Here is a 16704-nt window from a genome sequence, read left to right as displayed (position 1 = left end):
GCCCGATTGGTTTGATCAAAGTGAAATTCATTGAATCTTGCTTGGACTAGGGCACCGATGGTTCAACACAAATCAGGGCGATCAAATCTAAAAATATTTGGCAGAAGTTAGGATGGAGGCTGACACGCTGCTCGATGACCCTAGATCAGGACTCTTTACCAAGGTCGAATTTGAATCATACAGAGAGGTACCATACTAGATCCAATGTCTTTAGAGAGAGTAGAGAGAGAAACAATAGAGAGAAAGGATGGAGAAGAGAAAAAATCCCAGTCTGGGTTCAATCAGAGATCTGGGATTGGTTGTTGATGGCATGGGTCAACGTGGATCATTCGACATGTTTGACCCATGAGTCAAGAGAGAAAAACTTTGCAGAGAAAAAAATAAGAGAGAATAAGAGAAAGAAAGTGGGGAAAGGAGGAAAAAGAAAGAAAAAGAAAGAACAAGGTTTCTCTCTAGCTAAGGGAACAAGAAGGGAGAGGGAAAGCATGACTATGGTGGCGCCTAGGGTCAGAGGACCCACGACCACACACTATGGACGACGATCGATGGCGGTCGGTGGCGAGGGAAAACAGACCGAAATAGGGCTCCTCTATTTCGGGCGGTTTTTCGACGATTCGCCAGCCCAAAATAGGGTAACTCCTAGTTACAATATCAGGGAAGAGAGAAGAAGAAGAGGAGCACATACCTCAGTCCAGTGAGGTATTCCGGCGGCTTCTTTCGGCGACATATTGAGGAAGAAGAAGAACCGAAAAAGGAGTTTGGGATCGGTAGTTTGATCTTGGGTGCACTTGAAGGAGGAAGGGAAGATCTTTAAATAGACGATCTTGTTCTTATCCAGCCGGTCTCTGAATCACGATGAACCTCCAATCTTCATCGAGATAAGAGGAGAAAGAAGACTCCAACCAGAGTCTTTCTCTCGATCTGCCCTCACGTGCATCACACGTGCAGCCCAAGGCCGAAAATTGGGCTTGTCAAATGGATCGGGTCTAGTCCCAGGATTTCATATTAGATAAAATGCTTTTAGAATTTTTTAGAAGTTTTCTAATTAAAGTTCTCTAAACAAATATCTTTTTAATCTATGCCGTGCAGAATCTGAAGGTATTTGAAACTTTTAATTTTTTTCAAAATACTCATATGTATAATTTTCTAAAAAAATAATATATAATTTTATCTTAAAATTTTTTTGCTGAATAAATGAAGTATCTTTACTATATATATATAGTAAAGATACTTCATTTATATATATGATAATGTTATATGCTGTTCTTCGTAAAAGGATCAATTTTTATATTATATTTTATCGATTTGGCTGCTCAGAACTGCAAGCCCCCAGCAGGATTTATGAGCATGCGGCGGTTATGTGTAAATAATCGATAGCATCGTCGGAAGGAGACAGGTTCCAGTAGTCGGTGGTAGAAGGAAACTTATATCACCCGGCCCGAGTTTGTTCTCAAGACACAGTCACAAAAAAGAATAAAAAAAAGGGTAACCTCTTCCTTCTCATTCCTTCGGACCGATCCACTACACTCGGAAGGGGCAAGGGTAGGGAAGGGAATCCGATCGTCAGCCGGCCGTCCGTCCGTCCGTCCGTCCGTCCGTTATCCTGAGCACCGGCGGCGAGATCGCCGAAGAAGATGCGAGGGAGGAGATGTGGAAGGCGGTCAAGGACAGGGAAGCGGGCGTCCTTCTCCCCTCTTCATTCGCCAGCCGTATCCGTTCCCATCGCGTCGCTTCTTTTGATCTTTCGAACCATAAAGAGATCGTCAGTCCCCACAACGGCGCCATCAATTCTCTCCAGGTCTCTCTCCATTTGTCTCAGTTACAGACAAATCTCTTTGAAGTTTTCTTGGGGTCGTTAGAGACCTAAGACTAGGATGTGTACAAATTTAAGTTTTGAGCATTAGATTTCTTATTAGTTTCCCAGGATTTTGTACGCTATAGTCTGTTCGAGGACCATTTGGACAGGTTAATCAGGAGCCCGAATGCGTCTGACTTTGTCAGACAGATTCTTCTTGATATGGTAAAATCATCAAGGATTTTCATGGATTGGTTTATGCCTGAGGGTTTTGTAGGATAACGATTTCGAGGTTGGTAGGCAGAAGAGATTTTGTGCCTGGGTGAAGAGGGTATCAAGATAACAGTGCCAGCAAAAGTTTATGTTCTTTTTTGTTTGTCAATCAGTGCCGAGTTTTGTCCTTTGATCGTCTTATAGAGAGAGAGGGTCGAATATGGATGGAGAATATGTCCTGTTCTATCAAGAAAATAAGACTATGTCAAACCTAATTCTTCATTGAAGTTCACTTAATGGATGGTTTCCTTCTTACATTTAAATGAGCTTGTAGTAAAAGAAAATTTATCTCTGCATCAATCTAGTCCATACAGTTAAGGTGTTTAACAAATCATTGTGGTTGGGAGGAGGAACTTATTGACTCTTGAATGCTCCAGTTTCTCCACAAATAAGAATGAAGACTACCTGTATTGTTGTATTTTTATTTTATTTTATTTATTTTGTTTTGCTAATTTTCTCTTAAAGTTATGCCAAGGAGGAATCACCCGATTGAGGAAGGTTCCATTTCATGTTGTTCATTCTGGGATTTTAGGTTGGATTTTCGAGTCTTTTTCTTGTTGCTGGAGTTAAATATACATTCCAGGATACTTTTACCCTCTAATCCTTGGGCTGTCCAACTCAGCCAGCACAAGAGGTATGCTTGGGCTTCAATCACAACTTTTGGAAGCACATCAAATGTGCCCACTCTGGATTCTTACCAGAGTGGGATTCTTACCTTTGCTAGGACACCAAGAAATGGGAATCCAAGCTAAATGCAAAATAAACTTTAAAGGGAATTAAACAGAGTCTCTAATTTAGTATTTGGGTGGTGGGGCTTAAGCCTTTTCCTTCATGGGCATCTTCTACATGAGCTTATCGTTCTCTACCATATTGGTGATTTAATATCATGGGAAGGTATATTTTACATTGTGTACATAAGTAATTTCAGTTGTCACATGTATGCTACTATAACACTCAAAAGTTATCTAGCCACTGCAATGTATGTTATTCCCGTAAAATTCATAGATTCTGTCTTTGTAAGTTAATAAGGTTTTGTAATAGTTTAGGGTTCATGTATTTGACAACATGGCAGGTTGATTTGACAGAGGCACGATATCTGCTATCTGGAGCATCGGATGGATCAGCAGCTGTCTATGATATCCAACATGCTACTGATTATGAGAGAGGCTTGATTGCGAAACACAGGAGTCTTTTTGTTGTTGACAAACAACACAGCCATGGACATAGATATGCCATATCTACTGTTATATGGTATCCAGTGGACACAGGGCTGTTTATCACAGGTTCTTTTGATCATTATATTAAAGTCTGGGATACAAATACAACTCAGGTGGGTTTTTCTTTCTTGTTAACTTATCCCATATGTACATATACATACATATGCATGTGTAAGCGTACCTAATGTATACATTATAAAAATACACACACACACAAGATGGCTTGTGCTTATCTTGAGAGGAGAGCGTATCTACTCCACTCAATTTCAAATTTAATAATGGGTATCCAAATTTAAGATCCACACTATCCATTATAATCTATACCAGTAGAAATGCCTAGGAATCAAAAGTCACATGTTTTGGTGGTTTCTAACCATGCATCAAGTGGGTGCAAAATGAATAATTTAAATGATATGAGACTATCTAAGCATTAAAATCTATTGATTTTCAATCTATACATGTTTCAACATATTTTGATCATGATCAATATAGTAGATTCTCAAAGCATTAACATCTATTGATATTCGATATGTATATATTTTAATATGTTTTGATCATGATCAATAAAGTGGATTCTCAATTAAATGCTTTAGCATATACTTTACACATTGGCATAGTAGAGACTATCCATTTTGCCATGGTTCATAGGTCAGAGACCACCAAAATATGTGAATTTTTTTTCAATGTATGATATAAATCATGACTAAGTGTAGACCTTCAATTTGGATGCCTCATTATTGATTTTGGAATTAGTAGCAGTAGATATCCTCTCTTTTCTAGAGGGGAGGTATATCTCTCTTTCCATGTACATGAGATATTTTTATCCTATAGAAGTTAAGTTTTGCAGGTTGTAATGGATTTCAAAATGCCTGGAAAGGTTTACCGCACAGCAATGTCATCAATAGCCACAACACATATGCTTATTGCTGCTGGTAGCACAGATGTACAAGTTCGTTTGTGTGATATTGCTTCTGGAGCATTCACTCATACATTATCCGGTCATCGTGGTGAGATTCTTTTAACATGGAATTTTTGTATTGCTTGTATTCTAATGCATTTCCACATATTAGAGTATGTTTGTTGATTTGCGCTTTATCATTAAGCTTAAGGCATCAAAACTTTTTGGTGATATTTTATTTATTTTAAATAAATAGAGAATAAAGTTACTGTTGCTAAATTTCCTCTTCTATATAGAACAATTTAGTTTCTTGGTTCCCTTGCTAAACTTTAAAGAATTTTAATTGAAAAGCCATTTATAGTTGATTGATATGATGAAAAATCATGGAGATTGCTGTTTGTATACAATACTTCTCAAAATGAACGCGTGGATTTTTCCATGCTTGGCAGTCCTATTGTGCATATGTAAGCTTAAAGCATTGGGCCTGTGTATTACAAGGGTCCCCGTTTGTTAACATGAGTTCACATTTGCTATTGCAAGATATGAGGTTGCTCAATATGCCTTATCTCCCTCTCAAGTGAATTGTCATTTGAACCCAACAGAGCTTGTGATGCCAGAGTGCCTAGGACGCATGTGCCGCCCGCACGGGTCGCGGGTCCCATATGTACGGGTCTCGGAACCCAAGCCAAGTTTTGTCTCAGTTAGGAAAATATGATGTTAGTTAATTCTAGGGAGTTCTGATTTTTGTGAACTTTCCTTTTGAGCACTTTTGATATTATTAAGAAAGTTGTTAGGATTTTTCGAGTTGTAATTGGATTTGAAATCCCATATTGGAAAGCTGAAGAAAAGAGTCTCTTGTACTACTTATAAATGCTCTCATTGGGGCTCCTCTTGTAACCATATTTTGAGATAGTTAAATTATTGATTAGTGAAAATTCTCTTATGGAAATTATTCTTGCCTTCTCTTTATTTTCTCTTCCCCCTTTTGGCGGGTTTCTAATGTTTGTGAGTGAGCATTGTGACAACCGTATCTTTGGAGTGGCCAACCAAGATGGTCATCTTGGCCTTGGAACATAGTGATCCACCCAGCTCCTCTTCCAACTATTGTCCGTCCATTCTGACACCTTGCATCCTACATGCTGTAGTGGGGTCTCTTTCCTGCCACAATCGGTTGTGTTGACATATCCTTCATCCTTTGAGTTTTTGCAAGCCCAAGTTCGACATCTCCTGACGCCATCTTGTATTGGTTGTATGGTTGTGTATGCCTTTACAATTTGATTTCAATTTAATTCCTTAAAAACAAATGAACAACTGCACAAGGTTCCCTCCATGGCTGGGTCATGGGAGAGTGAGATGTACGTAGCCTTAACCTTATGTATGAAGAGGTTGTTTTCATGTTTCGAATCTGTAGTCTCTAGGTCACAATGGAGCAACTTTACCATTGCGCCAAGACTCACCCTCAAAGAACTTAATAAATTTAGAACTAGAAATACTCATATGGAAGATCAAGTTTCTAGTTCTTAATGAAATGAAATGCCAGGCTTATGGTCACATAAATAGGAATATACTCATTTAACTAAGCCATTTGATGGTAGGTAAATTTCTTCCAAGACTTACTTAAGCTATTCCATATATAATAATGTTTAGAATTTTGGCATTATGGTTCTAGGAGTTGAAAGTGATGCTCCTGTCTTTTGAGAAGATTGCTATTTCATTCATTAGGTGCTAATGGCTTGGTGGATTTGCTACCCAAAAACAAGCTATCTTTACATGTCTAGTTGTGCAAGAGTAATTTTCTAAACTTAAAATCTTTAAGATGGTAAAGCGTAGCTGAGGGGTTGTTTAGTTCCATGTGATTAGGCTATTTGCAAATCAAATTCATGCAATTAGAGTTACAGGCAGCTTTTGCAGCTATTTGCCTGCCTGCAACTCATTTGCAAGTTGCAATTATGTTTGTGAAATAAGCCCTATGATGAGGATCGAGCGGCTTCTTCGAAGCTTCTTGTGGGGGTCATACAGAGAGGGCCATGTGGTGTACCTGGTGGCCTGGGAGAGTGTCTGCCTCCCTCTTAGGAAGGGTGGTCTGAGGATGCGGTCTCTCCTGAAGAGGCGTGAGGCACTCATTGCTCAGCATGCAGTCTGATTTATCTTGGAGCCGCAAGGGCTGTGGAGTCGGGTGATGGCAGCCAGATACGGCCGTGGGGCCTCGGAGGGGGTGATGCGCAGTGGTCGCAGAGTTTTCTTCATGTGGTGGGAGATTGGGAGGTACCTGCCGACCGTTTCGGCCAATACCAGATGGTTGATGGGTGATGGGCGGAACATTGATGTGGCTGACGACCCGTGGATGGATGCCCTTTTCTTGAGGAGTTGGTCGACCACGGTTGATGCGGTGGCAGTAGAGGGACTGCGGGTGTGTGACCTCCTAGCACCAGGAGGGGCAGAGTGGGATGAGACTAGGTAACGACAATTGTTTGGGGCGCACCTTGCTAAGAGGGTTTAGTCCCTCCCAGTTTCGGGTTGTGCAAGACCAGATGTCCAGGTCTGGGGCACCTAATCCAGGATCAGTGTTAGGTTGGGAGATCTCTCCCGTGTTATCAAGTAGGAGCGCGAGTCAGGGCCGGACTGCACTTGGATTTGGAGGTTTGGACTTCATCCAAGGGTAGCACTCTTTTTATGGAAGGTGATTTGGGAGCGCCTTCCGACGAGAGTGATGCTGAGTCGACGTGGATTGAGGATTCCCCTCGAGTGTGGGAGGTGTGGTGTTGATGAGACGGTGGACCACATGTTGTTTTAGTGCATATGGGCGAGGTTGACTTGGCAGTGGGTAGGGATCCCGCGGGAGGCCTGGAGCCAGAGGGTGCAGTTTCTACAGGTGATTCGCCAGTGGTCGGGTAGTCCGCAGGCTCGTCAGGAGGCTGTCAGAGCGATTTGCACAGCGTATCAGATCTGGCTGGCAAGAAATGCTCATACTTTTGGTGAGCACAGGTTGTCACCGAGGTTTGTGGTGGAGCATGCCCAGGTACAGACGGCAGAGATTAGACACAGTCCTTTCTGATGGATCTTTGATAGCTTGGGACGCATGGAATTTTCTTTCTGCTCAGGCAGCCTCTCAGATGGTGTTCTTCACCTGGCAGCTTCCACAACTGAGTTTTCTCAAGGTCAATATCGACGGGTCTGTTTTCGATGGAGGCACGAGAGGAGGTGCGAGATTTGTCATTCAGAATCCGTACTCCAGGGTGGTGGTAGCGGGCGACTGCCAGTTATTTGACATATCGGTCTCCGGAGCGGAGTTGAGGGCTGCCTGGGCGGGCTTTCGACATGCAAGACGAGTACTACATGCCACTTTGGTCATCTTGGAGGGCGACTCGGCCATGATGATTAGGTGGATCTAGGGGGGTTTGAGGGATACAAGCTTGGACCATCCCTTGCTCCGGGACATCTGGACGATGCCGTGGGATGGGAGGGCCTTTTAGGCGAAGCATGTATTTAGAGAGGCTAATGGGGCAGCCAACTAGGTGGCGGCTTATGTGGCTAACTATTCAGGGAGTACCCTCTTGTCAGGAGAGAGGGAGTTGCCTTGAGCACTTCGTGAGCTTGTTTTTTCTGATTTATTGGGTGTGTTCGTACACGCATGGTATGATCAACCTGTTAAAGCAAAAAAAAAAAAGAAGCCCTATTAGTTGTATTTGGTGTTGTAGTGAAAGATGACTGCATTTCCTTTGGGACTTAAGTTGCAAATTTTGTCCCACCCATCTTGTATCCTCTCACCTTCTCACCTGCTCATGATCTCCACCTGGTGGAGCTCTTCCCACCTGTCCATGCTCTCCCCCTCTCTCTAACAACCCCCTTCTCCTCTGTTCTCTCCTTCTTTCTCAATTAATTATTATAGTAGTATATTATAATGTATGTAATTGCTTACATATAATAATAAATATTATGTGATAAAATATATAATTCCATAATCTATATAATCAAAGTATATTATACGATATTATATTATATTTTACCTCATATTACTATATTACAAAAAATATTTCATATATTATAATAAAATAAATTATTAAAGAATTATCATACTTCTAATATGATATTTTATTCTAATGTTACATTTGTATAAAATAGTTTTATATTATATTAGCCTATTAGATATTAATAGGTTTAGCATGTGGTGTACAAAAGTACATTAATTTCATTATTAGAGAACATTATAATAATCAAATAATGTATTTTATGAAAAAGAGAAATATATTGTATATTTATTATAATCATGATAAAATATATTAATTATTATCTATTTTATTACTTATAATATATGAATTATTATTATAACATTAAATGTTATTACTCAAATATTATTATTGCACAGTATTAATGGTTAAATATTAATAGTTGTTATAATAGTAACATCTATTAATAATATGCAATACACTGATTATGTATAATTAAAAATATAATTATTTGATATTATATGTTTTTATATTACAGGATATATATTATAATATGATACTACCTCAATAATATATTTCTAATAATTCTGATATTTTATTATACATGATAATGTATCATTATTATAATATTAATTTTATATTATCTTATAAAAATTATGTACTATATTTGTACAACCAACACGGTTGTAGGGTTACCACATCTTTGTTTAGCATAGTACAACAAACATCAGCAAATGCATTTGTAATTGTCAGTTCCAAAAATTAGACAGCCCCTAAGTTGTTTTATTTTCTATGTACAAACTGACTTTTCATTTCAAGTATAACTAAAACTAAAGTACTCTAAATGCTGATCATATGGAGGGCACGAAGTCTTGATAGAAATGGCAGCTGTAACAACCAAAAAAGCTCTGCCAGCTCCACCTGTTGAGTATAGATGCATCTTCCTGAAAGGACAAACTGTGATTTTTAGATAGATAAAGCTTAAATTTCTTCCAGTTTCCACATGCATGTTGTGTTCTGAATACACTTCTGAAAGCACAAACATAATCTTCGCTTTATGGAATACCACATGCATGTTGTGTTCAGAAGGAACTTGTACCTTGCTCTTTTTAATATAATATTACTGATTTAGAGATGCAGCTCTGTAACCCTCATTTCCTATACCGACAGCAACATGAAGGAACTATGTGTAAAACATCACCTATTCTTGTATGTAAATCTTGTTTAGTCCGGTACTAGGTTCTGGTTTTGAAATTACATACCTAATGCCATTGTTGCTCATATGGAATATCTATATCTTTAGTTCTATGGGCCTCTGGATGTTTGTTGAGGTACAAATGACACAGTGACATCTGAACTTGCATTGAATATGACTTTGTAGATGCTTTAATATTATAATACCATTCCCTTTCACTTGATGTTTTCACAGAATTCACCGTCCACCTAATAAAGGTCACCTATTGGTGTTTTTAATATATTTTCACCAATTATGGGTTTGTAATTTTGCATGAAAGTATACAATTCTGTTCCAAAATTTATTTCTTAGTAAGATCATTGGAGCATTCCCTGGCATGCTTACTATTATAGCTCGTCACTGCATAATGAGCCTGCATTTATAATGGATTTCAACCTTACAAATTTGTGTATATATCATGACAAAAGCAGCTGTAAAGATGTACTTTTTGTTATTTCCATAATTATGATTTTTTGTTGTTTCATTACTGATCATCACTCTCAAAGTTGCATCATTTTGTATGTCTATAATGGCAGATGGAGTTATGTCTCTGGAATGGTCTACCTCCAGTGAATGGATTTTGGTGACTGGGGGGTGCGATGGTGCAATACGTTTCTGGGATATCAGACGTGCAGGATGTTTTCGTATTTTAGATCAATCACGATCTCAACTTGGAAGGCGACCTCCTTTAGCTGAAAGTACATCAAAGAAGGTACATTATCTCTCAATCGGTTAGCGGTTTGCTTCAATCTTTCTTTAATAATTTTGCTGACACTTGTACATTCATTGGAGTCTCGTGCAAAATCATATGCACTAAAGTAGATACTGCTTACCATGCTTGTTTTCTCATAACACTCACATCCTTAGAGATCACTTAAACATAGGCAGGTAAGTGCAAACTTTAATCTAGATTCTACTTTGCACACCCAAGTCTTCAGAAGTTAACTCATGCTAACATTCATATGTGAAGAAAGCAGTATAGAGTTCATATATTATGTTAATATTTTTGTGCTTTTCTTTCAGCTCTTTTGCCATCCGTTCTCTTTCTATATGCTAATTTGCAATTTTTCTAATTTGCTTCATTTCATATATCTCTAACTGTCATTTTCTAACATTTCTTGTTGAACCCATAATTAATCACCATTTTCTTTGAATACGTTAGATAACAAACAACATAAGAGCACACAATCTTTAAAAGAATTATTTGGTAAAATGTAACGTGCATGGAAACCATGTTTTGCATGTAAAAATTTTGGTCATTCTGGCATGTCGTGATGATGCTATTTGTCAGCATATGACTGTGATTTACAATAAATAGATTCTAGAAGATGTGCCATTATATGATCTGCATGCCTTCATAAGCAGGATACTGTCAGTGCCAAGTTTAGATCAACTGCATGCTATGTCTTGCTGAATATTCTGCTTCTAGCCACATGTCTGCCATGCAGTCACTCTTAGAGACAATTACAATTAGATTGATGTGAAATTTATTCTGCATTTTTTTTTGACACAACTTAGAAGTTCAATACACTTATTGTCCTCGTGGATCCATAAGCATATTATGCTGTGCATAGCATGCTGATGATTTGGACAATCATGTGTTGACTTTCACTTTTTTTATTCCGAAGGAATTTCAATGAGAGCTGATAACTGAAACTAGGGGAAGTAAATTGCTTAATGCTAAAAGAAAGCTTAATTTCCTCAATTCCTTTTTGCCAATTTGTAATTGTTTTGTCCAGACTTAAAAGCATGGTTGATTCTGTCCTCTTTTGTGAGTTTTTTAGTTTCATCAGTTATAGAAACAGGTCACTGCAGTTGGAGACCGATCCGAAAAGGCTCGATTGATCCTCTTGGATCACTTCAACAGGACACATTTTGCACTACCTCATGTGAGGTACTCAATATTCACTTCGATCAGGCAATTATATAAGGTTTTAGTGCTCGACTCATACATATTGAAAGTAAATATCTTGCTTAATAATCCTCGTTTCTGCATTGTATACAATATACAAATTGAAGTCAAAAGATACTGTAGAGGAAGATTTCAAGCATCTAATGTTCAGAAGAAAATGAGTCACTGTAAATGAGGTTATTGAGTTTTGTATAAAGTTTAGAACACGATTGGGGTTGAATGCTTGAGGGGTGTGTATTTGGCACATTTTGACTGAACATAATATGTGGCTGCTTGAGTAGAAAGTCGCCCATAAACTGATAGTATTGAAGCTATTCTGGAGGACATCACGTAAAGGATAAAGGGCTGTAGATTCCCTACAAGCAACATGCATTAAAATATATAAATTCTTTCTGCGAATATAGAGCTAAATTGTTTACCACACCTATGTCAAGGGAATCTTAATGAAAATCCAAATCAACACAGCTTTAGAGATATTCCTTGTATCTCCTATGGGGATGCCTTGGCTATCTACCATGGCATTGGAAGAGAACCTATACATTTAAATTAAGGTTTGCCAGCTTGGTATCAGACTCCGTATCGGTGCCATACTAGCACAATGTCGGTATGGTACGGCATGAAATTTTTTTGGCATACCGAGTGTCGATATGCCACCGGGTACCGGGTACCGGTACCGAACCGGTATAGTATGGTATGCCCTGTATCGTCCGGTTCGGGCTGGTACGGTATACCTTGATTTAGATGCTCTCGCGGGAATTTAGCGTGCAGATCAAGTAAAAGGATGGCATGTCAGAGTGCAGCTCAAAATGAATTCTAGTGTTTTAGAGGGTGAGTGAGATGTTTCTGTCCTGGGAAGAGAAGTATTTTTCATTTGGAAGATGGTAGCTAAACTTAAAGATTAGAAAGCATCCATATGGACTGCAGGGAACAGGACAACTGATTTGATTTATCAAATGATCGTTGTTAACTGCCTCTAAAAGTTGCTTGCTTGCGACTATATATCAACATGGCATCATGAATTATTTATCATGCTAGAGCAAAGCAACAGGGGGGAGCGTATAGTAGGGCCTAAATGCCGACTCTCCATGTACTTTATTATTCATATGCAATACATTAGACTCTCTTTTTATAAGCAGAAACCAAAGCCAAATGTACGTAAGTCATTATCCTTGGAGATATTCTCCTATATGTCTCTTCCTGAGGATGATGAAGTATCCCGGCGGGGATGCTGGGATACGGCTCTGTTCGCTAGGTTAGTTAGGAGCTCGCTAACTAACCTAGCTCACTCTCTTCCGCGTGTGAATCTGGAAGGTCGGAAGGAGAAGTGTGATAAGCTTTGAATGGAAGCCCCGGTAAACGGCGGCAGTAACTCTAACCAAGTAGAGCATTCACTTGAATGGTTTACCACTCCAGATTGAAGCATAGGTTGCTCCATATGCCACTAATCTGGTGCTTAGACAAATTGATTGGGAGAACAATCTGGAAAGCTCTGGTTTCCATACCACATGCCATTCCATTAGTGTTCTATTGCTGCTAGAAGAGTCACTAAATAATGCAATTAATCTTCACCTTCATAAGCTTTCTGATAAACTTCACAAGAGATCACTATTTGCATATCTACTATAATTAATTTTTTAATTCTTACATTCCTCTTGCTTTTACTCTGGTTATGCTTCGCCGAGAGTTTTTTTTGATGTCAATTAGTTATATGGTTTTATTTAAGTGGTTTTATATTTGTGAGAGATTTAATGTGGTAAGAAATGTTATCACCTAATAGATACATTGCATATATGAGGGTCGCAGGTTTTGTTCAAAATGCTTGAGAATGATTTTTCTTACGATTTCTCAAATCCTGTTTGCCTAACAGGGTTCAGTAACAGGACAATCATCTTCAGTGAAGACGGCGGTGTCTCAGAGAAGGATACCTCTTGGTAATGAAACGAAGCAATTGAGAACCCTTCGTAAAAGTCAAATTCTAACAAGAGGGCCTGTGGTGCAGAGACTGCATCCTGGTTTATCATCAAGTCATAATCGTGCAACTGCTCATTATGGTGCTGTCACTGGATTAAGAGCAACTGGAGATGGCATGTATCTTCTAAGCTCGGGTTAGTTTGATTAAGTTTTGCATCAATTTGTTATGACTTGAAGGCTATAGAATCAGTACTCAATTGGGAAATAGAATGTGGTTTCGAAATAGGGCTAGTTTAACACAAAAAATCAATGGCTAACAATAAAGGTTGGTCAATTGGCAGGCTTTGTCAAGTTGTATTTCCCCAACCTAACATCAGATTTGGAATTCCTGGAGAATGATGACCAATCTTCCTTTGTTAAAATCAAATACAATAACAGTTGCTAAACAATATTCTGAAGAAATACCACAGCCTGGAAGATGGTCATGTAGTCACCTTCTGATGGTAGGGACCTTGCACCAATGTTCCCATTCTATTTACAGTATGTAACTTGAGAGTAATTTTGGAGAGTTATAAATATGCAAGCCATTATTATTTCCATCATATTCTGGCCATAGCCATAATATATATACCCATGAGCTGAAACCATAATTATCAAGCCTTGTCTAGCTTTAAGAATCTTTGTTTGCTTGTTCTTTGTGGTTGGCCTATCTATCTATCGTCTATATCTTATAGTATTTAATAATATATATATATATATATATATATATATATATATATATTATTAGAGCTAATATGTGGGTGCCCATATAACAACTTTTGTAAGGTTGGTTTTGACCGGACAACCGGGGTCTGAACAATGATGATCCGAGCCATTGGAAGTGATCCACAATCTCTAGACTTTTTACCATCAAAAAATGATATGATTTGGAGATCTCTATCCTATATATCCAGTCGTCGAAGGGCATGCATTGTTTTGTATCTTTTAAGTTATCCATTTTGACCACCGGATATATATAAAATAATTGTAGTGCAGTTCATAGAAGTGAAAATAAGCTTATGATAAACCACAGCTCAAAGGTAACATGCACAAAAGACAATCATATACAATGTATTACAACAAGCAACTACACACAACAAAATCATTGACAATACTGTATTCTATATCTGATATCAATTTCTCTCGAAGTGTCTTTTAGTCTGTTCTTGCAGGTACAAGAATTCCAAACTTTCTATCCATATACTCGAAATTTGGTTTCCTTGTGCCTGTGCTCTTGTTTTCTCTCCAGTCCGGGTATTAAAAAAGAATTCTTTCTTGCCTTCAGGCTCAGATTCACGATTAAGACTGTGGGATATCGATTCTGGTTGCAACACCTTGGTCAACTATGAAGCTATGCGTCTCCAGCCTACTAAAGCATTACAGCTTGCTGTCACTCAGGATTCGTCTCTCGTGTTTGTTCCATGCATGGCAACTGTCAAGGTGCTTTACCCTTCTAACTTGTGCCGTATTTTGAGCTTTAGAAATTTGGCTCAACAGAACACTTTGGTTACCTATGTTTCACATTTTCTCTGTTAATTTTTAGGCATACGATGTGTGGTCTGGTACGACATCTAGGACATTCCGTGGCCACTATGAATTAGTGAACTGCTGCTGTTTCAGTTCACAGTATCAGGTAAGAATGCTGAAGCTTGTTCTGTTTGTGTTTTCGCTGTTTCAGTACAGTGCCTCTGTGCTATTTCAGCGGACACACACACCCATGTGGGTAACGTGATATTGATCTTATGCTTCATGGCCTTTAGGAGTTGTACAGCGGGAGCAACGATAGACAAATTCTTGTGTGGTCTCCACCCAATCCCATTATTGCTGAAATGGTACCCCTTCTTTCTCATCTGCCTCTCTCTTTCTAAATGCTTGATCCTTCAAATATGACATATATGTCAACAAGAACTCAAAAGACAACTGTTGTTTATCATCATCTACCCCTAGTCTACTGTGCTTGATATTCTTAATAGCTGACGAACTTGCAGACCTTTTTATAGTTTTTTTTTCAAGTTGAAGTAGTGAATAAGGTTAGCTTGAAAGGATTTCTGTTTTCTAGGGGTTTTTCTCCCATAGTAGTAAGTAAAATCTTTTAGAGTATTTGAGAATGGTGCAATTCGATGTTGTAAACAAAAATGTGATGGATATGATCAAACTTAGATGGAAAAATACTGTTATAAACTTCAAGAAAGGTGATGGTTTCATAATTCCTTTTTGCCTACATCTTTTTGCCAATGTTATCAACCTAAACTATAGTAAGGATGAAGTATTGTTTGTATCTGCAGGAAGATGGCAGGGGTGGGTTGGTTTCCGTTGCTGATCAGGATAACTGGAGTGACTGAGGAAAATTTTCAATTGTGTACCAAAAAATAAGGGAAACTCACATTTCCATGTCAAGCTTCCTGTCTGCTTTGAATATCCTGTATGTATTGGTTTGTCTACATGCTGGTTAATACATCCTGGAACTCAAGATGGAATCCGAGGTTTCCATGCAAAAATGTGTACTTCTCAAAAGTTATCCTTGTTTGATGTCGTAAAACTAGACTGACATGTAAATTGTACAAATTATTGACAATTTTGGCCATTTTGGCGTTCTCTGTGTCTTTGCTAATACGTTTTGCTAAAATGCTTCCAATTTAAAAAGAGTTAAAATCCAACTTCGCATTCTGGTATTTGTATTGCCTAAACAATTATATTGTCAAATTGTCCAGTTAGAACTGCCTGTTTTTGAATTGGCAATTACAAGTTGTATTCCATTCTGTTCTGTTGATTTTATCTGCATATTTCTTCAAATGGACCCTTCAAGTAAATCTAAATATCAACGCATTTAAATATTTAATCGGAGTATTTGAATGATAAAGTTGCCTAGTTCTCTAATCATACTGAAAATTTAGAAGGAACTGCAAGCCCAGGACAAGTGGTTTATACAGATCAAACTCGCAGCTCAAAATCTGTTGCTGGCACAATCAAATGTGAACAGAGTAGAGGAATGGATAATCCTGGATTCCTGTGTTGCTCTGATATCACCAAAGAATCCATTGACCCATCAAAAAAGGTGCACTTGAGCTTTGTTGCAAGTGCAAATTTTGTTTCCGGTTTAGCCTTTGGTGTGATACATAGATTTTCAAATTTGTCTTGGTCAACGGTATAGGTAAGGCCAGAGATGGGCACTGGGCCGGGCCGCCCATGCCTGGCACGGCCGCTTGCTACAGTAACGGGCCGTGCCGGCACGGCCCATTAAAGGGGGCCAGGCTGGGTTATCATTTTTTGGCCCGCAGGCCGAGTCTGGCACGGCCCATAAGGGCCTGGGCTGGCACGGCCCGCGGGTCAAGCCCGGCACGGCCCGCGGGCCAGCCCGGCACGGCCCATAAGGGCCTGGGCCCGGCACGGCCCGCGGGCCAGCCCGGCACGGCCCATAAGGGCCTGGGCCCGGCACGGCCCGCGAGCCAGCCCGGAACGGCCCATAAGGGCCTGAACC

The 16704-nt window shown here is 39.1% G+C and overlaps 1 protein-coding gene across 2 annotated transcripts; it reads left to right on the top strand.

Moving 5' to 3' along the window:
• Window positions 1–1311: 1311 nt before the first annotated feature.
• LOC103706189 (WD repeat-containing protein ATCSA-1-like) lies at window positions 1312–15810 on the top strand. Of its 2 annotated transcripts, XM_008790228.6 has the most exons (9): window positions 1312–1798; window positions 3141–3398; window positions 4133–4292; window positions 9901–10076; window positions 13144–13381; window positions 14512–14666; window positions 14770–14859; window positions 14987–15058; window positions 15512–15810. In XM_008790228.6, the coding sequence occupies exons 1-9, from the start codon at window positions 1649–1651 to the stop codon at window positions 15566–15568; spliced, it is 1356 nt and encodes a 451-aa protein (XP_008788450.3). In that variant the 5' UTR covers window positions 1312–1648; the 3' UTR covers window positions 15569–15810. The 2 variants fall into 2 exon arrangements, 1 of the variants encoding a protein (XP_008788450.3); XR_003385513.4 differs by lacking the exons at window positions 14770–14859; window positions 14987–15058; window positions 15512–15810 and adding an exon at window positions 13529–13690 and having other exon boundaries at window positions 1458–1798; window positions 14512–14650.
• The last annotated feature ends 894 nt before the right edge of the window (window positions 15811–16704 follow it).

Source organism: Phoenix dactylifera, chromosome 5 (genome assembly GCF_051530095.1).
Source record: "Phoenix dactylifera cultivar Ajwa chromosome 5, Ajwa_hap1_PhDact_Kaust_v1.1, whole genome shotgun sequence".
NCBI classification, from domain to species: Eukaryota; Viridiplantae; Streptophyta; class Magnoliopsida; order Arecales; family Arecaceae; genus Phoenix; species Phoenix dactylifera.
The sequence above is the reverse complement of the archived record's forward strand: the minus strand, read 5'-3'. Positions and strand labels throughout refer to the sequence as shown.

Excerpts from the sequence above, each read along its gene's own strand:
- LOC103706189 (XM_008790228.6), top strand. The coding sequence starts at position 1,649 with ATGTGGAAGGCGGTCAAGGACAGGGAAGCGGGCGTCCTTCTCCCCTCT. Across the intron at positions 13,382-14,511 it reads CATGTATCTTCTAAGCTCGG|GCTCAGATTCACGATTAAGA; the intron begins GTTAGTTTGATT and ends TCTTGCCTTCAG. Across the intron at positions 14,667-14,769 it reads CATGCATGGCAACTGTCAAG|GCATACGATGTGTGGTCTGG; the intron begins GTGCTTTACCCT and ends GTTAATTTTTAG.